This window comes from Zootoca vivipara, chromosome 6 (genome assembly GCF_965207765.1).
Source record: "Zootoca vivipara chromosome 6, rZooViv2.hap1.1, whole genome shotgun sequence".
In the NCBI taxonomy this organism is placed as follows: domain Eukaryota; kingdom Metazoa; phylum Chordata; class Lepidosauria; order Squamata; family Lacertidae; genus Zootoca; species Zootoca vivipara.
In genome coordinates, this window is record NC_142589.1 from 70,923,713 (window position 1) to 70,949,593 (window position 25,881).

The window sequence follows — 25,881 nt, forward strand, 5'->3', positions numbered from 1 at the left end:
GCATGTATTTACGTGCCAGGCAAAAACATTCAGCCTTACCCAGGCCTTTTGGTCATTAAATAATATATGGCCTGTTAAATCTGGCTGAGGGGCCCGCTATTATGGTGATTTTATTATTATGCTGTCTTTTATTATGCTTTTAAATTGTGCTCCATAAAATACATTCTTAATGTTATACACTACCTTGGGATCTTTTGATAAAGTGTGGTATATAAATTCTGTTTTGTTGTTGTTGATCTCCCCCCCTCACAGAGCTACCATTCCCAGAGTTCTCTGTGAAGAGAGATTGATTGTTAAACCATTCTGAGAACTGTAGCTCTGTTAGAGAAATAGAGGTCTCCTGAGAGCTCTCAGCACCCTTAAAAGACTACAGCTACCTCAATTCTTTGGGGGAAAGCAATGACTTTAAAGTGGTATCATGGTGCTTTAAATGTATGGTGTGAAGATTGCCTAAAAGCCATGGCACCCCATCAGCGAAGATGCACCCACCCATTGGATAGTTAAGTCAGGCCTGCTTGGCCAACAGAAACCCTACTGATGGCTATGGGGTGTTCCACGGTAGTCAAGGTAACCAAGAAGCAAACGATGGAACCAGCAGTGGGATGACAACTCTAAAGAGAAGGCTGACGATTCCAGGTTGTGAGCTTTTCATAAATCGAGTGGAAGCAGGGGTAGATTGCCATTTCTGGCCAGGTCGAGAAACCCTGTCAGGAAACCACTGTTTGAAATGGAATCCGCTTGGAGAAAGCAGGTGGCGAAATAAAGGGAAGCCCTCAGACCTACTGACAGAGCTATGGGGTGGAACGAAGTCTTGGCTACAGGGTTCACAGTCTTCACTATCCTTTTGCTTGTCTGCGCTGTCATGGATCACCACTGGATCCTAGTCGAGACCAAGATGCAGAGTTACTACAGCGGCATTTGGAAAGTCTGTATCAAACAGGTGTGCTCCGATCTCATTGCCGCTTCACGTAAGTTTCCCATACCTGTGGACAGCCCCAGATTCTTTTACTCAGGAATTAGTCATTCAGAGGGCCACCTATAAGGAAGGATATAAAAAGCCACCTTTCCCCATCCTACCTTGTGTTAATTTTCTAGAAAAAGAGGCACTAGAGCTCACCACAAACTTCTTCTTTGTTCTCTTAGAATGGCAATGGCACCCACCTGAGAGATGCGGCAGTGAGCTCCTGGGAGTTCTGGCTGGGGAAAAAAGTGCCCTGCCTATATCACAGCTGAATTGTAAAAGATAAATAATGGCACTAGTGTGGGGTGGGTGGGGGTGGAGTCATAGCTGTCAAGTTCTCGCCTTTTTTTAAAGGCAAATTCCCTTGTGCTGAATAGGCTTCCTCACGAGGAAAGGGAAAGCTTGACAGCTATGGGTGGAGTGGATTTCCTAAATGCATGATTTGGATTTGGGAAAGGATGGGGGGGGCTTGCAATACCTTCCAATGTGGCCCTCTACGTCTCACAGTCTGGCCCTCAGCATTCTCCTTAGACCACACCTCTCAGTGGCCCTGCTGTGCCTCTTGAGTGTTTTTCACCTGGCAGGAATGTGTCCTTGAACTGTGGCAATACCTCTTGCTTGTTGGGCTAGAGAGGGGTGATGGTTGGTCTTACTGTGTGTGGAAGCTGGCCTAACTGCGCAAAGGTGAAACTGAGATAGTTGCTCAGAAGGGACTGGGAGTGAGCTCTCGGTCTGAAAAGGGTTTCCTTCTATAAAAGGTGCATTTCCTTGATGCAGAATTTGGGTTTGGGAAGAGGCATGGGAGTGTGTGTGTGTGTGTGTGTGAGAGAGAGAGAGAGAGAGAGAGAGAGAGGGAGAGGGGGAGAGAGAGAGAGAGAGAGAAGGCGACCATGGAAGGGCCTTGCTATCCCCCCACCTCTAATAAGCCTTCCTTTGTTTTCTGCCCCACCACTGCAGCCAATGTCTATGGTGCCCGGACGCTCCTGGTCTTAGCCCTTTTCTGTGGAATTATTGGGGCCTCATTTATGACATTCACTTACCGCTACTCCTCCCCTTTCACAATATACCGCTACCTGGTTGCTGCAATGGGATCTTTGATTGCAGGTATATATATATTATATAAAGAAGTAGAAGAATGTTGCATTTCAGGGCACATACAGAATGAGCTTACACTAAATCAGTCCATCTCTAACCTGGTTTTGGGGGTGGGCAGACAGCAGGTTGGAATGCCAGGTCATTTGTGTGGGAATGGGGTGGGGGTTATTGTTTTGCTGCTTTGTTTTAATGATTTACTTGTTTTTATCCTGTATTTTATTCTGTGAACTGCGACCTTACGATTAAGGGTGGTATATTATTATTTATTATTAATTAATTAATTAATTAATTAATAATTTGCAACAGAGCAGCAAGGACTTCTGCCTCCTGGTGGGGAAAATGAAGAGCATGAGATGTGCCAGTGAGGGGGCTTTCTGAACTCCGAGGACCCTCAGCCAGTGCCCAACTCAGCTGACCACTGGTACTAGGCTTGGGGCATATCAATAGTCAAGCTCTCTCCCAAAGGAGCTCACCCACTTTCTCTCTCTCTCTCCTTTAGCTGGGGAAACTCAGATAAGCTCCTGGCAAAGCCCAAGTTCCTCAGGGCACAGTTTGGTTTAGTTCAGGGGGCACAAACCAAAAACTGGCCTAAAACGTAGAAGCCAGATTGTTGCAGTTCTGCTGTCTCTCTTAAAACATTCCAGGGGACCACACACTAAATTTGTCCTTGTGTTTTCCCCCTAGCTGCCTTGGTGTTCTTAGCTCTGAGCATTTACACCATCCGTATCTCCACGCACTCCATCAGCAGAACAGGCAATATCACGTACCTGTTGTCTTTTTACATGGCCTGGACCTCCTGCCCTTGCTTCATTTTAAGCGGTGAGTCAGGAGGGGGAGATATTCTGTCCAGTTTGCATTTAAGGATGACTCTTGTCAGATCTGAAGTTTCTGAAACACAGAAACGTCCTTTGAAATTTGCACATCCGAATTTTGCGATGCAGTTCTTCAGCCAAACAACCTTGCTCAAAAATGCATATAGATTTGGGGAAAGTGTGCATTATAATGGATATAATAGTGAAAATGATACATAAAAATGTAGTGAAAATGATACATAAAAAGGCATTGTATTAGAAGAACACGCTTGCAAACAACAACAGCACCATGTTAATTGCATACAAAATGTGTTCATTAAGATGAATTTGTTCTATAATATTGAAGAATATGCATTAAGATTTTTATTGTATTTTTTTACTGCAAATTGCTGCAGAAATGTGGGGAACTGAATGTCACATTGGAAAAAAGGAGAAACTGAGAAGAAACCAAAGTTGACTGATACTTCCATCCCTAGGGGTGAGGGAAGAGGATAAGGTTATAGGCTGATTGTAGTGTGGTACGTTGGGGAGGAATAATAGGAAATTAGAATGACTGCTTAAACTGGGAAGGAGCTGCCATGCAAGTTTCTGTACCCAACACAAGCTATGCATCCAACTCCTGTGTCTCGTGGAGCTGCTGTCTTGTCAGTTCTAAAACCCTGTTCCAGCCTCACTAAAAGGCCTGGCAGCAAGGTGTTCATTTTGGGGTGGCATCAGTTCATTCCTATTATCCTAATGTGTGTCAGGCACATTGATGTTGATTCCTATTGAGAATTTGTGTAGTTGCATTCAGGGCCACTGCCATTTTCGCTTTTGGACTTTGAGACACCTGTATCTGCACATTCCTCTGCATTTTGCTACCTGTTAATGCTCATTCTGCATTTTTATGCCTGGTGTTGATGCTAAGGCCATGATTTTCATGCATCTACTTCTTTTTGTAATATGGATGTACGGTGGTACCTCGCAAGACGAATACCCTGCAAGATAAATTTTTCACAAGACGAATGCGTCTTGCGATCTGATGGTGACTCGCAAGACGAATTCGTTTTGCAAAGAATTCGTCTTGCGAATCGCAGTTTCCCATAGGAATGCATTGAAATTTAATTAATGCGTTCCTATGGGCAAAAAAGAAAGAAAGACATTTCAATGCATTCCTATGGGAAACCGCGATTCGCAAGTCAAATGTTTCGCAAAATGAATTTACTCGCGGAACGAATTAAATTCGTCTTGCAAGGCACCACTGTATATTTCTTAGAGTCAAGGTCATTCAGTTCCTGCTGCTTCCCCCTCCCCCTTTGCTTTGCCTTCTTCAGTGAATATGTTTCCCTTCCCTTCTCTTTTGTTTTGCCTTTGGTTTGGACTGTATCCTGAGCCGGCCTCCCCATGAAACAGACTGGAGTCAGGACTGGAAGGGCTCATATATGCCTTGATGAGTTGCATTTCCCACCTCTGGACACTAGATGGCACAAGATCTCCTCCCCTGTGTGCACCAGTTCCTGTTCAGACTGCCTGCACATTGAGCATGAAGGGGCAAAAGGGGCTTCTTGGTGCATTCAGTTAGAACATGCTTAGAAGCCTCCCTGCCATCAGAAACCCTGATCTTACAGCCCAGCATACTTTGGTCACATCCACAACATACATTCAAAACACTCTTTGATCAGGTAGGTAGCCGTGTTGGTCTGAGTCGAAGCAAAATAAAATTTTTTTAAAAAAATTAATTTTTAATTTTAATTTTTCAGTGCTACTGTAGTAATTTTTTTATTTTACTCTTTGATCACTTTCACAGTGATAGCTCCACTCACCAAGTGTCTTTGGGGACTGTAGTTTACTTGAAATACATAAAATGTGCTCTGGAAGAAATGCTGTTAGAGTTCTCATAAGTATATGAGCCTGCATGGCTCATGGTGCTGGTAACCCCAAGGTTGTGGGTTCGATCCCCATATGGGACAGCTGCATATACTTCAAAGCAGGGGGTTGAACAAGATGACCCTCAGGGTCCCTTCCAACTCTATGATTCTATGATATAGCCTAGAGAGGAAGTTGCAAAAGTGTGAGGTCGCCACTGAAACTATATTAGCATCCCCCCCCCCTTTATTATGCTGACGCACCAACAGAACACAAAGAAAACTATACATTTACGTCATTTGTTACAAATACTATACTGGCATTTCAGCTTTCCCCAAGGTCCGGGGATAGGGGGAATCCGAAATTCTCGTCTTTAATCTGGATTCCACCCTATCCAGGAACTGTGCTGGAAATGCAGAATGTCAAAGTCTGGGGCAGAATTCACTTGAGCCAGATTCATTCTCAGGATTTCCAAACTGTCAGTCCTACTCAGGGATTTTTGCAACTTATGCTGGTGTCATCTTTTTTTTGCTTGAATAGGTTTCAGGTCTCCTTCCAGATCAAGGCAAACCATTTAGTAGATCGCTGAAACAAGGGATCAAAGAATAAGAAAATAAAGTCTAAGTGAAGTATCTAAATGAAATAATGTGCTGCTTCACCACTTTGTGCTGCTACCGCCACTTCCCTCCCCTTCCCCTTCCCCACCCCCTCTGTAGGTTTGTTCAGCCTGATGGCACACCAACGTTTGCTGGTGCACGGATCCGGCTTATCAGATGGAGAAAGCTCCACAGCCATGTCAAGCTCCTCAGCATGGACCTCAAGCTCCACGAGCTATTTGGATGATTCAGATGGAAAGACGTCTATTTCAAGGCGGTCCTTTCCTAAATAATGGAGAGGGGCACATGTCTGTGTTGTGTTTGTCGGGGGCATATGGCTCCCAAGCAATCTTTTGTGGTTCAGAAATTGTCAGTGCATGCATGGGTGATGGGGGTGGGGGTGTGGGGGAGGGAGAGAAGATGTAAACAGAGGTTTGTAAGTTGTATCCTACCTTGTTAAATGACAGCTGGGGCGGGGGGGGGGGATGAAAGTGTGGTTTATAAATTCTTAAATAAATGAATCTTGGTCTTCAGTCTTTCTGTTTGTTTGTTTGTTTAGATAGTGAATATGTTGCTTATTTTAAAGCAAGCAACGTAGGTGAAAACAAACAGCAAATACAAAAACATTGCAAATACACACACCACAGATGTGTTGACAATTCAATGAAGCATCCTTTGGGGAATTAAAATTAAAATTGCATCTAAAAATCAAGAACAGGTATAAGGGGAAAACAATCATAGCAAATAACTAAACCTCTGTAAACACCACAAAGTAAAATGCTACAAATTGTGGTTTTATATTCTAAACTGCCTTGTGGCCCTTAGATGAAGTACAGTATAGAAACTGTGATCATGATGATGATGAAAAATGAAATAAAACTAAAAACTATGAGGGCTGTATCAAAGTAAATTTTACTCAAAGTAGGCCCACTCTGAAATTAATGGACATTAGTTAGACCTTGGAAGACGCCTGCTTCTTGGGAGAAAAGCAATGGCAAACCTAGACAGAATCTTAAAAAGCAGAGACATCACCTTGCCAACAAAGGTCCGTATAGTTAAAGCTATGGTTTTCCCAGTAGTGATGTATGGAAGTGAGAGCTGGACCATAAAGAAGGCTGATCGCCGAAGAATTGATGCCAAACTGTGGGAGGCAGTGGAAGACAGGAGTGCCTGGCGTGCTCTGGTCCATGGGGTCACAAAGAGTCGGACATAACTGAATGACTAAACAACAACAAAGTTAGTCCTGGCCATTAATTTCAATGGGGCTACTCTGAGCAGGAATAAAATTGGATACAACCCGTAAGATATGATTGACCATTGGGCCAAAAAAGACAGACAGGAATCAGCTTAGTCTTCTCAGTCACTGCCCCTGCACCAATTATTAATTATCATTATCATCGCCACCAATCATCACCAATAATGCCAGTATTACATTTGAGACCTGCCCTTCACTGATAGGGGCCAGGGCAGGTTAACAGAGATGTAAAATTCAAGATCAAAAACAGTTTAAATAAATCACCACCACAGTAAATAAATCAGCCCCGTGCCAGGCCGCTTCCTACCCCCTCAACCCAAGGATGTGAAGGAAGTCAAGATTCCACGGCAGTTGAGGCCAGCCTAGAAGTATCTGCAGGAGCCTTAACTGCTGTGCAGAGATTCTGGGAACCACTCGTTCTCGGTGGTCCTTGGTGGCTGCTTCTTCCCCCTAGTGAAGATGCCCCCAGCCAATGCCTGCCAGTGGCTCCGAGTGAGCTTGCCATATCGAGCCACCACAGCTGCCTCAACTTGCATCAGTTTCCTCCTCCTCTCCGTCTCCCTGCTTAGTCCCTCCTGGATGGAAATCATTGTCCCAGACACAAACGCGCCTCCTAACCCCGTGGCCAACAAACTCTGCAACAACGTGGCCTGCAGTCAACTGAGCAGGAGCAGCGGTAAGGAAGTGTGCTGGTGCCCGCCGTCTCTGTCCTACACCTCCCAGCTCTCTGCCCCAAACCGTCTCCTCTTACCCCACGGCTACATGACTCCAGTCCTGGGGAATCTGCCCTTCAGGAGATGTCTAAGTCAGTTTTTGGATCTCCAGCGAGATCCCATGCCAACATGTACTGATGTGTAAGCCCATATGAAGCAAGGTGTTTTGAAATGTTTATTTCATTTATGAATTGCTTCCTGAGGAGATAAACAATTTGCCCATGGATATTGTTGCATGCAGCCCCAATCTCTGAGCAGTGCGAGATTGCAGGGCCCAGGGTTTGTGTTTCCTTTGAAACGAAAGACAGCAGAGACTGTGGTATATTTATGATTTATGGCTTGTTTACACATATATGCAGGTTCAAAGAATTAACTACCCAAGAGAGCTTGCTTCCCCCATAGCTACAGCCTTGGATTCAAACAGAAAACATCATTTGCTTCCCCCCCCCTCTCTTCTAGCTCACACCACTCTACTTCCTGTTCACAGCCCTGGTTTTGGCCTCCTAACTACCCAGAGTTGAGGGAGGGTGGAGCTCCACCCATTTGCCATCTTCCACAGAACTGCTTCCTTTGTTCCCCTTAATGGCCCATCACCCAAGCAATCGCCTTAACAGGAAGCTAACCTGACTTTCCCAAGAATTAGAAGGCTTGATTAGCTTTTAACTGTTAACACTTATTGAATCCAGGTATTAGGAGGGTGTCCGCAAACAGCCCAACACTGTCCCTCCAAACTCATAACTATTACTACAGTGGTACCTCGGTTTGCGACCGCAATCCGTTCCACAGAGGCGGTCACTCGCCAAAGGCACGCTTTTGTGCATGTGCAAAGCTCTGATAGAGCGCTTCTGTGCACGCGTGCACTGTGCAGATCGCTTCTGCACATGCGTGAGCTGCGCAGATCGCGTCTGCACATCCGACGCCGCGGAACCCGGATGTAAACACTTCCGGGTCCGTGGCGGTCGCTCGCCGAAGCGGTCGCAAGCAGAGGTAGACGTAAACTGAGGTTTGACTGTACAGTATCGATATAGATATAGATATAATCTTTGGCTATATCTATATCTAGCTACTTATATATCATCTCCATATCATGATCTGAAGCAATTTGATATGGAGCAGAGATTTGCTGATTATTGTTAACAACTGTCAGGTGGATGAATTTTTAAAAACTGTTTTTTAAAAGTGCCTTCACAGAATGCCAAAATCCAGAAAGCATAGAGAGATTTGGTCTCAGGGGGGCATGATGAGGCACCTCCAAAAGTTCAGCCCCTGAACATGGCAGTGATTTAGCCAGCCTATAGGGAGCAAGACCCTCTTAAGGTATCTTGGTCTGAAATTATTTACTGTAGGGCTTTGAACTCTAGTCCCCCAACTTTGAAGCTGGGCTGGGGACAGACAGCTGGTGCAGATGCTATGGCACTGTTGTTACAAGCTGTCAGAAAGTTGGTGATAATGATGATTTGTACTAGAGTCTACAATCGTCAGCAACTCCTGAGAACTAGAGCCGTCAAGATCAAGACTGATGTTTAGAAGGGGAAACCACATCCCATTTGCTGCCTCCTGAGAACTGAGCTGTTGAGCTGTAAAGAGGCAGCTTTAAGAAAGAAACACTCCTACCCTCTGGAGCAGAGGTCAGGTGCATTGTTTTTTAAAGCAAGTAGGGATATTCACAACTGATGATGCATCTATTTGCTTGATTTTTTTCTCTCCCCCCACTCACCCCCCCATCGTGCCCTTTTCTTCCAATGAGCCTGGGGCAGCATGTGCAATTCCCCCCCCCTGCCCACAACAGCCGTGCAACATAGATTAGGGTGAGAAATAGCAACTGCAACACCCAGTAAGAGATCCAGAAGGGGTTTAAACTGTTCCACATCTTTAAGAATGCATCTTCTGTTTAGGGTTTAATGGATATTAGACTTATGTATGTAGATCAGGAAGGGAGAATCCCAGTTCTCTCTGTCCAGGCCTTGCAACAATCTCGATGCAATGTGCCCAAAGTGTTTTTGTTTTGTTTTGCCTAGTGGGACTGTGTCCTTGAACTCTGATCATGCCTCTAGTTAAGGGCATAGCTGCCAAGTTTTCCCTTTTCTTGCGAGGAAGCCTATTCAGCATAAGGGAAAATCCCTTTAAAAAAAGGGGATAACTTGGCAGCTATGGTTAAGGGTTACCCAAACTTGGGTCTCCAGCTGCTTTTGGACTACAATTCCCATCATCCCTGACCACTGGTCCCACTAACTAGGGATGATGGGAGTTGTAGTCCCAAAACAGTTGGAGACCCAAGTTTGGGAAACGCTATTCTAGCTTCTCTAGATGGAGGACAGAGTGTTGCTGCAAATAATTTAGACAAACCAATGGTCCTTCTTGCTTCCTATGTTCCATGCCCCAGCCCTGACATCTGTATGTGTATGTAGCTGGAGCAAATGAGCTTATCGACCTGGACAACAGGGCCATAGTGTCAAAAGTGGTATATTGCCTCGGCTGGGCCTGCATACATTTTTTTTAGAAGGACCTTCTTTAGGAACACATTCTCACCACACATTAAAAGCAGCATGATGCCGCTTTAAATACAGCCTGCCCTTCCCCCAAAGAATTATGGGAGCAGTAGTTTTTTAAGAGTGCTGAGAGTTGTCAGGAGAGCCCTATATTCTCCTCACAGAACTACAGTTCCCAGAGTTACCTGTGATGAGAGATTGATTGTTATGAGCCACTCTGGGAAATGTAGGTCTCTGAGGGGAATCAGATCAGACCCTCCAAGTGCCCCTGTTTTCCAGGGACGTCCCTGATTTAGAGAAGCCATCTTGGTTTCTGATTTGATCCTGGAATGTCCCACTTTTCTTTAGGGTGTCCCTATTTTCATTGGAGAAATGTTGGAGGTTATGGAGTTATCTGACCCTCTGAGCTACCTGAAGGCAATCCTGGATAGGGAAGGCTTTTTTAATGCTTAATGTTTTGTTGTGTTCATTGTGGGCAACAAGTCAGATGTGTGGGGTATAAATAGTAAAATTATCATTATGGAATGGGACATCCCTATTTTTATTGGAGAAATGTTGGAGGGTATGGAATCATGCCCTAACCACTTTCAGCAGCGTTTAAGAACTACAGCTCCCAGAATTCTTTTCGGGAAGTCATAACTAGGTTTAAAGCAGTATCGTAGTGCTTTAAATTTATGGTGTGAGTGTGTCCTTGGTCTTATTTAGCAAGTATATTGGTACACTTCTTCTGACTGATATTTTATATGGGTTTGTTTTCCCAAACTGTTGCCTTCTTTGGGTGGTTATTGTTGTTGGCTCTGCCTGTGTCAAAAGACAATGGAGTGTGCCTTCAGGGGTGAAGTAAAACTGCTGCATTAGCAGCACTGAGATGACTTCTCTGGGGCACAAGCCTGAGCAGTGTATATGGAGGCCCTGGGCTGCCCAGACAACAATAGCCAACGTATACATCAGAAGGTCAGCGGTTCGAATCCCCGCAACGGGGCGAGCTCCTGCTGCTCTGTCCCAGCTCCTGCCAACCTAACAGTTTGAAAGTATAAAGACTTATAAAGATCTGAGGAAAATGTGGGAAATGATTGTAGTTAAAAAAAAATGGAATTATGATATTGAGATGTATAGGAATAGGACTTGATGGATTGGTTGAGCGAAAGACTTTGTTCCGATAGGTGAGACTGGATTCCATGCCAGCTAGCCTCTATGGAAGGAAGAAGCCTCGGCCAAAGAAGATAAAGAAGAAGATAAAAAAAATAAGACTGGCAAAATAAATTTACTGAACTATGCAAGACGAATTACGTATTACAAAAAAGGGCAACTGTTCAATGCATATTTTTTAAGCTTTGTGTATAGATTCTTACATTAACATAACTTTTAAAACTCAGTTGTAATAAGATGAAGGTTTTAAAATTGGATTGTTAAGTACCGGTATATAAGGTTTTATGGATGTGCATGAAGCAGTATATTATAATGAAACCAAGAGGGGGAGTGGAGAGAAGTCGACCAAGAATTATGGTTTAATTTGGTTATGATTCCCCCCCCCCTCTTTTCTGTCCCCCACCCCCGGTTGTTGGTTGTTGTTTTTTTTTTGAAAATTATATATATATATATATATATATATAACCATCCAGGGGTCCTTTACCTTTTGTTGTTGTTGTTGTTGTTTAGTCGTTTAGTTGTGTCCGACTCTTCGTGACCCCATGGACCATAGCACACCAGGCACTCCTGTCTTCCACTGCCTCCTGCAGTTTGGTCAAACTCATGTTCGTAGCTTTGAGAACACTGTCCAAACATCTCATCCTCTGTCGTCCCCTTCTCCTAGTGTCCTCCATCTTTCCCAACATCAGGGTCTTTTCCAGGGAGTCTTCTCTTCTCATGAGGTATGAGAAAGTATTCAGCTTCAGGATCTGTCCTTCCAGTGAGCACTCAGGGCTGATTTCCTTAAGAATGGATAGGTTTGATCTTCTTGCAGTCCATGGGAGTCTCCTCCAGCACCATAATTCAAAAGCATCAATTCTCCCAAAAGCAGGCGTCTTTTAATTTCGTGACTGCTGTCTGATGGCAGAAAGTGAGGAGGAATTAAAGAACCTTTTAATGAGGGTGAAAGAGGAGAGCGCAAAATATGGTCTGAAGCTGAACATCAAAAAAACCAAGATCATGGCCACTGGTCCCATCACCTCCAGGCAAATAGAAGGGGAAGAAATGGAGGCAGTGAGAGATTTTACTTTCTTGGGCTCCTTGATCACTGCAGATGGTGACAGCAGTCACCTTTTTTTTTTATCCCTTTATGAAACCAATGGACTTAAGCCACCTGTATGCAGGCATTCTCCAGGATTTCAGACAGGACACAAAGCATGATCAATCCATATTAATCTTTCTCTCCCTGGCAGGTATCATGAGAGCGTCAAGAATCCTCCTGGCAGTCGCTACTGTCACTGGCTTCGTGGCAGCCGTCTCCCTCCTCATCTCCTGCCAATGCCTGAGGCGTTGTGGGGGACCTTCCAACATGCTGTTGTCCTCGGCAGCAAGCTTCGCTACAGGTAAGAAAGAGGACTCCCCTTAGTTTCGGAAGGGCTCAGTGGCACAACAAATGCTTACATGCAGAAGGTCTCAGGTTTCAGGCTTCATAGGTCAAAAGCAGCACTTCCAATTGGGCCCAGAAACTAAATGGCAGCCAGTTCAGTCGGCCCAGATTCGGTGTAATATGCTCACCCCACTGAGAAGCCTGGCCATCAAATTCTGCACCAGCATTCAATCCCCAGCATCTGCTGGTTGGCTGGGGAAATCCTCTGTCTAGAACTTTACAGGGCAGCTGCCAATCAGTGTAAACAATACTAAGTTTGTGTTGTCTGTAGCTTCGTGGTAGAGGAATTTGTTTTGCATGCAGAAGGTCCCTGGTTCAATCTCTTGGGAGGGTTGGGAGGGAACGCTGTCTGAAACCCGAGAGAGCCTCTGCCAGTCAGTGTAGAGACCATTGGTAGGCAAACTAAGGCCCGGGGGCTGGATCTGGCCCAATCGTCTTCTAAATCCGGCCCACGGACAGTGTGTTTTTATATGAGTAGAATGTGTCCTTTTATTTAAAATGCATCTCTGGCTTATTTGTGGGGCATAGGAATTATTTCATTTCCCCCCCTTCAAAATATAGTCTGCCCCCCCCCAAGTTTGCTGACTCCTGGTGTAGATGGTACTACACCAGATTGTCCAGTGGTTTGGCTCAGTATATGGCAGCTTCCTACCTTCCTGTGCATTCAAAACAGGATGCTTTTGGGCTTCATTCAACAGGTTCACGAAAAAACCTGGATCAAATGGATCCTCCATCCCTACTCAGGTGGCATCTCTGACTCATTTTTACTCCTTGGTAGGCATCTTTGGCTTTGTCACAATGGCCCTATACACAGTTGATGTGACCCAGAGAGATATGAGTTCTGTCGGCCACCTTCACTTCACATGGAGTTTCTGCCTCGCCTGGCTGGTGTTCACCCTCTATGTCATGAATGGTGAGTGTTGTTAAACCACAGTTTCTTGGGGCATCCCTACTGGGAAACCATGGTTCAGGTCAGGATGTTATAATAAGCCATCACTTATTAGGACAGCAAAGTGGAAGGTGGATCGGAGCCATAGGGCACAATCTACCAGGACGTTCTCTCATGTAAGCCCTATGGCACGGATGGTCAATCTCCTTAGGCCTGTGACCTCCTTTGGAGTTTTGAGTGAGTGCCGAAGCACCACCCCCTCTGGTCAATTCTCTCCCTTCTCCTACAGGTCAGCCCGTGGGACAGAAAGAGAGCTAGTGTTTAGGTTTCCCCGGGTATGTGGGTCAAAGTCAGATCCAGTGGAATTAATCAGAGCCTTGCCTTGAACAGGACATAGAGCTGAAAAAGGAAGTTGGGAAGAGTGTCACTCTACCAACTCCTTCCTTTTACTCTATGCACTTTTTGAGGGGGGAACAAGCTAACCATCCTCACCATCTCATAACCAAGGAGGCTTCGTGGACAGCAGGGAAAGATCACATGGGCACCGCTGTGCCCATGGGCACTGCATTGGTGACCCCTGCCCTGTTGAAATGAGCAGGAGCCACACGGCCCATTTTGCAGAAATCGTGTTCATTCCAGTTTGGCTTATGAAGGAGAGCTTCCTTGATCCCCATAATTTAATAGCTCTCTGTGTGTTTCCCATTTCCAAACCTGGGGACCAAAATGCTTTCAGTGAGACTTGCATGATTACTGTTATGCACTGCGAGTAATTGGGTGAGTAATTGGGAAATGCCTGTTACCCTGAGCTCCTAGGAGGAAGGGTGGGATAAAACTGCAATCCATCAATTCAGTTCAACTTTTAAAAAAAGAAAAGGAATATGGTCCTTCTTTTCTCCCCACAGGTTTCTTTAGCTTGATGACGCATTTCCTGACCATACAGTCTGGCAGCGAACAACATTTTAACACAATTCTCTTGGAAGGGAGCATGCAGCAACCTGGAGCTGGGGACCACACAGCTATGGGGCTGTCAGTTCTCCAAGGTCAGGGTCTGGCTGCTCCACCTGCAAGAAGCCCCCTCCCAAACCCATCCATCTGTTTTAATTCCACCATAATCTAAACTCTTCAACCTGATAGTTTCTCATTTCCCTCCCATGCTATTTATTTTATTTTTTTATTTTTATTATCAATCCGCATTGTCTATTAAAAAAAATATCCATCCTACTGCTTCTCCTGTATTTTTTTTTTAATATTCCAATGTCTGATTTAAAAATAAAATAAAAAACCCAACACCTAAATCTTGTAATGAAGTTGTTTCACGTTTTCAATGCCTGGTCTGTAACAGTTCCTTCTCTCTCCCCCACCTTCCCCCTCCTTTTGGGTACGTAAAACCAAAGAGAGCTGTCCATTTCACCAGGAACTTTTAGGGTCTCCTAACAACTCTCAGCACCCTTAACAAACTACAGTTCCCAGGATTCTTAGGGGGAAGCCATGGCTGCTTAAAAGTGGCATGAGGCTCCTTCGAATGTGTAGTGCAGATGGAGCCTCGGATTGCTTTAAAAATTATAATTCATCGCTCTAAACGGGTTTTCCCCTGACTGTGCTCCCGAGTACGATGCAGTGTTTCTCCTACGTTCTGAAAAAAAAGGGTGACATCAGCACAGTATATGGAAAATTGTGATAGATTAAATATTTTCCAGCGTGGTGGATGTGTACGGTAATAATAGTGGAACTGTCAGCTGCTAACTTTCTAAGAGGCAGAGGAGCCCTATTAGGAGAGAGGAGGAAAGTGACAACTCTTGTAACTGGGTGTGCCATGCATAGAAGTGTGTGTGTGTGTGTGTGTGTGTGTGTGTGGCAATTAAATAAATAACCCCATTAAAAACAGAAGTGAAAACACTTAAAACCATTTAAAAGCACACAAAAATGAAGTAGAACACCCATCCTTAAAAGACCTTGCCACAATGGCCAGTTAGTGGCCTAAAGCCTGTGGGAACAAAAAAAGAAGTATTTGCCTGCTAGTGAAAGGAAAGCAGAGAGGCAGACAGCCTTGCCTCCTGTGGAAGGGAGTTCCACAGGCCCTCTCTTTTGTCCTCACTGAGCAGGCCTGTGAAGGCGGTGGGGCCGAGATACAGGCTTCCCCCAGAAGCCCAGGCAAACTCACATAGAGAGATAGCCTGGACCTACAGTAAGCTGTGTGGAGACTAATTGCCTTTCCTTTCATATATTTGTCTCTAATACAGGTGAACTCAGACCCCCGACTCCCAGAGGTCCCGTGGGAGAGATCCCAGAGACTAGCATGCATGCACAGCCTTGCGTTCACTGAACAATCAACTTTGGTTTTTGGGATGTTGGTTTGGAACGCTGTTGGGGGAGGGATGTGAGAGCTGTGACAGTTTCCAGTATGTTTGCATCTGACTTATGTTGAATTAAAAGAAGAAGAAAATTGCCAGCCTGGTCAGCTCCTCTTTGTGGAATTCAGGGGAGAGGTGGGGTGCGCTGTGCTGCCCGGGGCCTCAGGAACCAATCAATCTTAGACCACCCCTGAGAACATTGCAGCATCTCCCCACACAAGCCACATACACTTTAGTCTCCCCCCACAAGTACCACTTCCCCAGGATAGGGGGGGGGGCACAGAGGACGATAGGTGCTAAAAAGAAAGAGCGAGCGAGCTGCAGTAGAATTTGGGGATGACGTGGCAAAAGGAGCAGGGGGTCAAACACACAGGGAGGAGAGAAACAGGGGGAAAGCAGAGCTGAGACAGACTATAGAAGAAGACCAATAAAGAGTGTGGAGACAAACCCCGCTTTGAAGGCTCCTTCCTTTGCAACCACAGCTCTGTCCTGACCCCACGCTGACAAGGACCAGCCTTTCCTGCTACAAAATCTCAAGCCAGCAGCTCCTGACACAAGTTTTCCTGCTCTGGAGTCCTCAGCATCGCTATCTGGCCAACACTTGTTCTTTCCGCAAAGAGAGCCAGGTAAGGATGGCAACAGTTCCGCTCCTCTCTAACCCTCCCTTTGTAGAGAATAAGGCAGGCTCTTCCCCAACCTGGTGCCCCTTCAAATGCTTTGAAGAGACAGCTTCCACCAGGGCCCCCAGCCAGTATGGTCTGGAGTAAGGTTTAGGGAAATTCCAAGGGCAGCTTCCAGCAAAATATAAAAGCAAAGTAAGACGTCAAACATTAAAAACTTCCCGATACAGGGCTGCCTTTAGATATCTTCTAAAAGCTATGTAGTTCTTTATCTCCTTGACATCTGACGGGAGGGCGTTCCACAGGGAGGGTACCACTGCCAAGAAACCCCTCTGCCTGTCTCCCTTTAACTTCAATTCTCACAGTGAGGGAACCACCAGAAGGCCCTCGGTGCTGGACCTCAGTGTTTGGGCTGAACGATGGGGGTGGAGACGCTCCTTCAGGTATACTGGGCCAAGGCTATTTAGGACTTTAAAGGTCAGCACCAATGCTTTCAATTGTGCTTGGAAATATACTGGGAGCCAGTGAAGATCCTTTAGACCAGTGTTATATGGTCCCGGCAGCCGGTCCCAGTCACCAGTCTAGCTGCCACATTTTGTATTAGTTGCTGTTTCTGAGTCACCTTCAAAGGTAGCCTCTCATAGAGCACATAGCAGTAGTCCAAGCAGGAGATAACCAGAGCATGCACCACTCTGGCAAGACAGTCCATGGGTAGATGGGGTCTCAGCTGGTGTACTAGATGAAGCTGGGAGACAGCTGCCCTGGACACAGAATTGACCTGCACAAGCGATCCTCTTGGGTGTCATCCTTATATGCTTTCTGCATCATGATTATTGACAAATATTTCTACCCAGTTCACAAAGCCCCATCCCTCCTTCAGCCTGCTTGGGGTGCAAAAGTCCCTATTGCTGCAGGTGGAGGCAGGAGAGGTGAAGAGGACATCCCTAACAGTTGTGCTGAGATAGAGATTCTGATAGGAATGGCTTCCTTTGCTCCTGCAGTGGCAAGATTTTGGCATTTGCAAAATTCGTTCTTCTTACACGGTGGATACAAATGCCATAGGATTGCCCACCGCTGTGTTTTGCAATGGTGTGTGTGTGCTAATTTCAACTTTTTCTATGGGTTATTTCTGTAGCTCGTGGCATGAGGAAAAGTTGGCATAAGGCTGCATTCACACCATACATTTAAGGCACATTTAAGGCACATAGAGCTGTTGTTTCAGTTATTGGATTTCATTGGATTTTATGTTGCCTGCTGCTGCCCAGGAAACCCTTCAGAGAGAAAGGGTGGGCTATATACAGTTAATAAATAAATATAAATGGGCTGAATTAAAGGGGAAGAATTGTAGCTCAGTCATGGGAGCCAACTCCTAGGGCCCATGTGGGCTTCAGCTCCCACAATAAAATATTTGAAGAGGCCAGGCCCCCACAAAGCTGATGGGCATTCCCATTCAAATGGTGTGTGTGCACTGCATCATGGGACTGATTATGCAGGGCAGGGGTTATCTGGGCCCCCACAGTATTTTATTCAAGTTGGCACCCCTGAGCTCATTGGAAGAGAAGCAAGTCCCAGGTTTGGTCCCCAGCATCTCCAGACAGGGGTCAGAATGTGGCCTGTCTAAAACCTGGACAGCTCATTTCCAACAGTGTACTGCAGACAATACTAAGCCACATTCATCTCGGGGTCGGCCTAGGAAAGACAGACTGGAACTCTGGAGAGCGACTGTAGACCAGAGGTCTTCAGATTGAAAGGTTGCAGAACACCTGAGATTATCTGTTCTTGGCCCTGAACTTGATTGATGCTGCTTGCACAACATACACTTAAAGCCACAGTTAACACACATGACTTCCTGCAAAGAATGCTGGGAACTATTTTGTTTAGGTTGGTGGGAAACGTAGTTCAGGAGGGGGAAACTACTGGATTGATATGTATACCGTCCCATTGAAAAATAACGCTTCTGAATATTAGCACACACTTATTTCGTTAGGGAGACTTGAAAACTGAGGAGGTAACAACACTTCAAGAGGAAATGTTTGAGGCCAGTCCTTTGCCTGCCATGTTGGGTTTCTGTTTGCAGGGACTTTTGACTGCAACGGATATATTAAATATGTACCCCCCTACACACACTCACTCACACACTTCTGAGGTCTGAAGTGGTGCAGTCTATTTACCACCTCGTCCCGCTCCATGCAGAGACCAGGCCTCAGAAGCAAAGTTCCTTTGATGTCATCAACACCCAAAGTGTGAAGGCTCCAGGAAGTGGCTTAAGGTTAAATATGAATCTGACTCTGTGAGCTGTCATCATAACCACTGAATTCAACCCCCCTCATCATGTCCCTGCAGAAAGAAACCGTTTTATTTACTTACCACATTTCAACCTTCCCTCTCCAGCCAGTGGCTTTCAAACTTTGTTCTGGGGGACCCTGGGGAGGACCATCCCCAAGGTGGAGGGATCCTGCAGCAAAACACTATATGGAGAGCCCCACAGCCAGCCGCCTGTAACAGCAGCAGGTTTCTCCATGGCAGCCTGGGAAATTTTATTGGTGGCCCAAGCTGTGAACTCTGGATATTGCCCAAGAATGATGCACACTGACACCACACCTGTAGGAATGTCATCCTCCAGTGTGTATTCATAGGGCCTAAGGACTTGATCCCAGGAGATCTATTGTAATCCTGCTCCCCTGAATCATGTTGGTATCTATTGCTATTGCTATTTATTTAAATCAGAACCACAGATTTGGATTTAGAATTCAATAAGAAAAGTCACAAATACCCGACTATGGCTTTACCGTATGAAGGTGAGTTAGTTCAATCTAATTAAACTGAGGCTCTAGTAAAATCCTGATTTTGCACTATCACATTAATGCAATCAACAGTAAATGTGAGCTAAAATCATTATAATTGCATACACTTGAAGATGTTTTGCCAATAATCAAATTTACCACAAGGGATTACTAAAACTATTAAGCACTAGGTATTTTTTAGTTCTATTAATTACACATGGGAAGTTTAATGTTTGGAGTTGGATGTGTGAAATTCATGCTATTATAAGTCTTTCAAGCTACACGGCATCATCTTCAGCATAGACCCATGGAAATAAATGAACATGTCAAAGTTTGGTCCATTAATTTCAATTAATTAATGAATTGATGAATTAATTCATTAATTTCAAACCCCTTAACCTTCTCTTTAGCCTGGAGAAGAGAAGGTTAAGGGGTGATATGATAGCCATGTTCAAATATATGAAAGGATGTCATATGAAGGAGGGAGAAAGATTGTTTTCTGCAGCTCCAGAGAAGCGGACACGGAGCAATGGATTCAAACTTCAAGAAAGAAGATTCCACCTAAACATTAGGAAGAACTTCCTGACAGTAAGAGCTGTTTGGCAGTGGAATTTGCTACCAAGGAGTGTGGTGGAGTCTCCTCCTTTGGAGGTCTTTAAGCAGAGGCTTGACAGCCATCTGTCAAGAATGCTTGTGTTTCCTGCTTGGCAGGGGGTTGGACTGGATGGCCCTTGTGGTCTCTTACAACTCTATGATTCTGTGATTCTATGACAGTGTAGTCAATGGACTACACTGAGGAAACTTAGTTGGCTACAATCCCCCTTTTTTTCATCCAAGGCAATAAATACTAAAATAAATGTTAGGAAAATACAGTTTATTCCACCTGGTTAGTTGTCCCTTCATTGCACCACCCGTGGCACAAATGGCTGCGAACTGATCCCTCCCCACCTTGTGCTCCTAATTACAACACCATGGTTGCTTCTTTGTTTGCCTCTGGCACCTTGTGACCCAATCTTGTTTCCTTGCTTTCTGCTTCTGCATTAAATCCTATTCTCTTGATTGTACCCTCAGGGTCCTTCCAGGCAAGAAACCAGCCTACAAGGGTTAATTTTGCCAAGGCAAAGAGGATGCTGCTCTGCAGAATCTTAAGCATACCGGTGGCTTCCATAAGCATCATTGCTTTGTTCATTGCCCTGACCACCGATTACTGGCTAGTGGCTTACGGACCGGCTGGCATTGCCCACAGTGGCCTCTGGCAGGAGTGCATGGGTGGGAACTGCTGGACACCAACCAAGGCTAATGGTAAGGAGAATGGTGACAACTGCCAAGGGACACCCCCTCCCCCAATACACAAAGGTTATGGGTTGAGGGGGGTCATCAACAAGGTGCTCAGGGGCACTAGTGTGCCTGGCGGCACCTGCTGTGACACTCTCAAAAAGTCTCGGTAAAAAATCCCCTCAGAAAAACCACTGTGCCAGGACTAGTTATCAGAACACAATGCGTTCTCAGGAAATCGCTTGTTAGGTTAGTGCTTGCACAATGAGTTGACAATTTCCATTGATTTCTATGGGAAACTTTCTAACGCATTCCTGACCTCAGAATTTTGACCCTGTAGTGATGAAAACACCCAGGAAAACCCTCTGAAACCTTGCAAAAGGCAAACAAGGAAGGGGGGGAGCTCTCTTATTTGTCCAGTCTCTCTCCCACCCACCCACCATGGTTTCTGACGAAGGGCTACTACAGACCAGAAAAACACTAAAATGAGGTTTGTTTAAGGCTGTTTATTTGTTTACAGTACTGCATACAGGTCTGGCAGTTTAGATATCTGAATCTGTGGTGTGTATAGAGAGGTCTGGGTACTAACTCTTCCAGTTTGGATACGTGAATTTTTGTGTAATGAACATTTAGGTAGCGGGATCTGTGTGTACTTTTTGATATAACAACAACAACAACAACAACAACAACAACAACAACAACAACAACAAATGGGGGAACTATATTCACCTCAAGCCAAGGTTACATTTTGTAACCTTAGGCAAATATCCTCTTTCTCACACTTGATCCTCTTTCACTTTGAAATTGAAGCCTTTTCAGTTTAAATTGGTAAGTTACACTTTAATTACTAGACCTTCAAGCTAAGGTCAAACATCCTGGGTGATATCCAACCTTGGTTATGCCCATTAAGATCATTTATGGCAAGTAACATAAGTCTATTGCCTTCCATGGGTCTACTCAATGGGCATAACTAACCTCTTCTTCTATTTTTAGGCTTCTGGCAGGTTCTAGGTACAAGAAATGAAGACACTCTCAACTAACTCTTTCCACTCAATGCTTTCATTTACAGAATACATCCTTGCCACACGTGCGTTCCTAATCTTGGGCTCCCTGGCAGCTTTGGCCTCAGTCATTTCTCTTACCGCCTCCTTCATGCCTTGCGACTGTGGCTTCCTTGGCGGAGCCTTCGTCACGTCCATCGTTGCCGTCACAGGTGGTAGGTGTACCAAAGATTACGAGGAAGAACCTGCTCACGGTTGCAGGTGCTAAATAGCCTCATGGTTATGCCCCACATGCTGTCAGCTTCCACTAGCCACAATGGCTGTGGTCTAACTCCTCTGTCGGAAGCAGTATGCCCCTCAAAACCAGTTGCTGGGTATTGCAAGTTAGCAGGCGGCGGCTGCGTTCCGGCCCTGCTTTTGGGCTTCCCGTAAGCAACTGGTTTTCCACTGTGAGAAATGGACGCTGGACTAGATGGGCTTTTCAGCTGATGCTGTGGGACTTTTCTTACATGATTATCCCGCAAAGATATCCGGCATGCCTCTAGAATGGAGAAAAGAGGATCTTGTAAGGGGGAAAGGACCACTGGAGCATAGAAAGGGGTAGGGTGTTTTCATCCTCTAAGGCCGAGCTTAAAACATTTCAACGCCCTTTAAGGGCGCTTCCACACCAGCAGGAAGGAAAACAAGGGCCCTGAGCAGGGGTGGACTTTGGTTTTTTCAGATTTCAGCAGCTCCCCATGGAAGGCCAAAATTCAGTGCGCCCTGTCACCTGTCTCTCACCTTCCATTCTGCTCAGTTTGCTACATCATAGTTTGCAACGCCCTGCAGGGGCCCCTAAACTAGACGCCCAGTGTGGCAGAATTGGTTGCGCTGCTCTAAATCTGCCTCTGCCTTGGCCCCTGTGGTAGGGTTGCCATAGCTCCGGGATTCCAACGACGGACTTAGCGTCTAGGGGGAACTTCGGGAAATCGTCCAAATGTGCAGATTTTTGAAATCTCCACTAAGAAAGCTCAACAACTTTTTGTGTCTGGATTTTTACTTCTTGAAATATGGCAACCCTACCCTATGAGTCAGAGCCTATGCATCAGCTTCATAGTTGGGAAAGGATGGGATAAGCCTCACGTTGCAACCCTGATTTAAACCATCCATCCTTACGCCTGTAATGAAAGCATGGTGGGGGGGACCCAGCGTCTGCAGCTGCACCCATGCACCCTTAGTGCAAACCCTATAGTTTGCACTCGGATGTGTGAACTGAGCGCCTTGAGTGCCGTGATCTTTTTAGATGACAACGATGATACAAGAACATGGAGACACCAAAAATTGTGTTATGATTGAGGAGGTACGGAAATTCTCTCCGTGGTGTTAGATCTAGTAGAGGCTGCACCATTAGAGCCAATGGGGCACGCTGCCCCGCCAACCTGCCTGCCCCCAGGAAGCCCTCACCTGCCTGCCTTCTGACTTATGGCCAGTCTAGGGGGAGGCCCCTGCTGCCTGCTTCCTCCTCCACATCCTGAGTGTTTGTAGAATTCAGCAGGAAGGAAGAAGGGGACAAAACAAGAATTAGTTGCTTCTCTCCCATCACTGCCTCCGGCGCCACCTACTGTTCGTCTCCCTGCCTTCTGCCCTATCAGCATCAATGGGCACCAGCCAGTAGGGGTAGATCTGCAACACACATACCAGCCGGCCCTTGGTAATTGAGTGGTGAGATTGCCTGTGTGAATCAGTGCTAAGTTGGCTGCCCTGACTCCTCTGCTCTTTTGTAGCACTCTTCACTCTCGTTGGTGTAGTCGTATTCACCGCTGAATCCTGGGGGAAGAACAGGGACCCTCAAATCCAGCTCACCTATGAGTGGTCCTTCTATCTTGCCTGGGTAGCATTTCCCATGCTGCTCCTGACTGGTGAGTAGGGTGGGTGGGGAAGGGAGTTAGAGTCAGTTCGCATTTAAAGGCAAACCTACCTCATTTGAGCTTTCTGAAACAATACGCAAGGTGAAACAGAAGCAGCCTTTCACATTTGCACTCCTCTGAATTTTGCAATGCATTTCTCCGGCAATGTAATGCATACAAAAATGTGTACTGACTAAGGTGAAATGTACATAAAGATGCATGTATTAGTGGAAATAACGTGCAAGAGTGCATTGTGTCAAAGGAAATTGCTTTGCAAAGATGTGTGCGTGAGTGAAAAGTGCACACAAGCATGCATATTTTAAGGAGAAATTTTAAGCATGTATCTTTTAAGGAGAAATTTGCACTAAAATGCTGGTGAATTTTCATGATGGCTTAAAAAAAAACACCCCACAAAATGATTCAGAATTGGAGAGAACTGAATTTAAGATTGGAAAATGAACAACCAAAATGGACAGACTCACCCACACCCCTAGCACCGTGTAGGCAGTGTGAATGCTTACCAATGCCCTTCTGCCACCACATAGAGCTCTGCATGGTACGTAGCTCTATAGCAGCACCTCACATGTGTGACATGCACTGTAAATGGTCCTTCAGCAATCTACCTGATTGGAAGTCTCCAGATAAGTAAGGAAACATTCACTTCACACAAAAGGAAGGCCTTCGCACGTGCTCATTAGCACTTTGTCCAAAGGTCTCTTAAAAACAAATTCTTTCCCTTGGACAGAAATGAACTCTGCACATGATCAGAGGCACCCAGCCTCCAGTGAGAATCAGAAGGTTGATCAACAGAAGGTGCCAGTGCCATGTGAGGCTGGCTCTGGCTACCTGAGGCCGTTCCACTTGGAATTTATTTTTCTCTCTCTTGCTCTCTCCTCCTCTCGCTGCAGGCATCTTCAGCTTTGTTGCTCACTTGTGCCCTTCAAGGCCTGGCTATGAGAATGTGTGAGGACCTGGTTCCTAAGAAGCAAAGGCAACCTTTGAAGACACACAACACACAAAGGAAGCCTGTTCTCTCCCTCCCTCCACTTCCCATGCCAGTGAAATCGCCTTCACAACTGTCCCAATCGTGCTTTCATCCCCAATCCATTCACAGCACCCCCTACATAGCATCCGAGCTGCCTTGTCTTCAGGGAGCTTTTTCTGCACTGCCTAGTCTACAGGTTGAGCATCTGCAATGGAATCACTGGTTGCAAACAAAAGATGCTTCGCAGGAGGCCACCGACCAAACCGCAAACTGATATGGAAATGTGGAAAGCTAAATGTAAGGCTTGAAAAAAATAAAATAATACACTGACAGATTCTCTCATCCTTGCCTTTGCCTTCTCCCTAATCCCTAACCATGACAAAACTTAGAAAATTCAGGGCAGGCAAAACAACAACAACACCAGGTCTTCTTCACACAGCGTAGATAAACTACGGAACTTGCTCCTGCAAAAACTTGTGATGGCCACCAACCTGGGTAGCTTTAACAGAGGGTGGGATAGGTTCAGGAAGGGTCTCCAGCTATTACCCACGATGAGTGTGATGTAGCTCCACTGGTGGAGGCAGTATTCTTCTGGATGCAAGTTGCTGGGGAACCCTAGTGGGAAGAGTTCTGTTGCACTTAGGACCTGCTTTGGGGGTTTCCCATAGGCATCTAGCGGGCCACTGTCAGAAAAGGGTGCTAGCTGGGCTCTTTTTGAGTTGTTTGATGCTCTTGCATTGGGAAAGGCTTTAAAGGAGTTCCCTGGGAAGAGGGATTGTAGTTCCCTGGGAACAGTAGCTCTGGGAGGGGAATAGGGATCACCCGACAACTCTCGCCACCTTAAGTAAACTACAGCTCTCAGAATTCTTTGGGGGAAGAGCCATGACTGTTTAAAATGGTACCATGGCACTTTAAATGCATGGTCTAAATGAGGCCTTAATTTACCTTAGTGCGTTTACTGGCTGTCCCCAAACCTTTCTTTCTAGGGCTCAAGCAGAAAGAAATTTTGTGCAGACTCGGAAATTCTGAGGGGCAGTGGCGGAGCTTCATGTTCCGGCACCGGGGGGGGGGTGGAGAGCAGGTGGGGGCGGGGCTGGTGGGCACTCCAGGGGCATGGCACACCGGCACCGTGGGCGTGGTGCCCAGCATGCGGGGGGGGGGAGGCAGCTTCCCAAACAGGGCTGCCTTCAGATGTCTTTTAAAAATAGGATAGCTGCTTTTTTTCTTGACATCTGCTGGGAGGGCGTTCCACAGGGTGGGTGCCACTACCGAGAAGGCCCTCTGTCTGGTTCCCTGTAACCTCACTTCTCGCAATGAGGGAACCGCCAGAAGGCCCTCGGCGCTGGATCTCAGTGTCTGTGCTGAACGATGGGGGTGGAGATGCTCTTTCAGGTATACAGGACCGAGGCTGTTTAGGGCTTTAAAGGTCAACACCAACACTTTGAATTGTGCTCGGAAACGTACTGGGAGCCAATGTAGATCTCTCAGGACCAGTGTTATGTGATCCTGGCGGCCACTCCCAGTCACCAGTCTAGCTGCCCCATTCTGGAATAATTGCAGTTTCCAGGTCAACTTCAAAGGTAGCCCCACGTAGAACACATTGCTGAAATCCAAGCGGGAGATAACCAGAGCATGCACCACTCTGGCGAGACATTCTGTGGGCATATAGGGTCTCAGCCTGCGTACCAGATGGAGCTGGTATACAGCCGCCCTGGACACAGAATTAACCTGCGCCTCCATGGACAGCTGT

General features: G+C 45.9%; 3 protein-coding genes across 3 annotated transcripts; all 3 read left to right on the top strand.

The window, feature by feature from the left end:
* Positions 1–793: 793 nt before the first annotated feature.
* Positions 794–5,654, top strand: LOC148685421 (uncharacterized). The gene is made up of 4 exons (XM_088671296.1): positions 794–968; positions 1,919–2,065; positions 2,741–2,875; positions 5,430–5,654. Exons 1-4 carry the CDS (start codon positions 794–796, stop codon positions 5,600–5,602), a joined length of 630 nt encoding a protein of 209 aa, XP_088527422.1. The 3' UTR covers positions 5,603–5,654.
* Positions 5,655–7,023: 1,369 nt separating this feature from the next.
* On the top strand, positions 7,024–14,347 carry LOC148685422 (uncharacterized). Its single transcript, XM_088672571.1, has 4 exons — positions 7,024–7,240; positions 12,148–12,297; positions 13,120–13,254; positions 14,133–14,347. The coding sequence occupies exons 1-4, from the start codon at positions 7,024–7,026 to the stop codon at positions 14,345–14,347; spliced, it is 717 nt and encodes a 238-aa protein (XP_088528697.1).
* Positions 14,348–15,470: 1,123 nt separating this feature from the next.
* On the top strand, positions 15,471–24,465 carry LOC118087192 (protein NKG7). Its single transcript, XM_035119612.3, has 5 exons — positions 15,471–16,207; positions 20,056–20,286; positions 21,329–21,475; positions 23,024–23,158; positions 24,055–24,465. Exons 2-5 carry the CDS (start codon positions 20,112–20,114, stop codon positions 24,111–24,113), a joined length of 516 nt encoding a protein of 171 aa, XP_034975503.3. The 5' UTR covers positions 15,471–16,207; positions 20,056–20,111; the 3' UTR covers positions 24,114–24,465.
* The last annotated feature ends 1,416 nt before the right edge of the window (positions 24,466–25,881 follow it).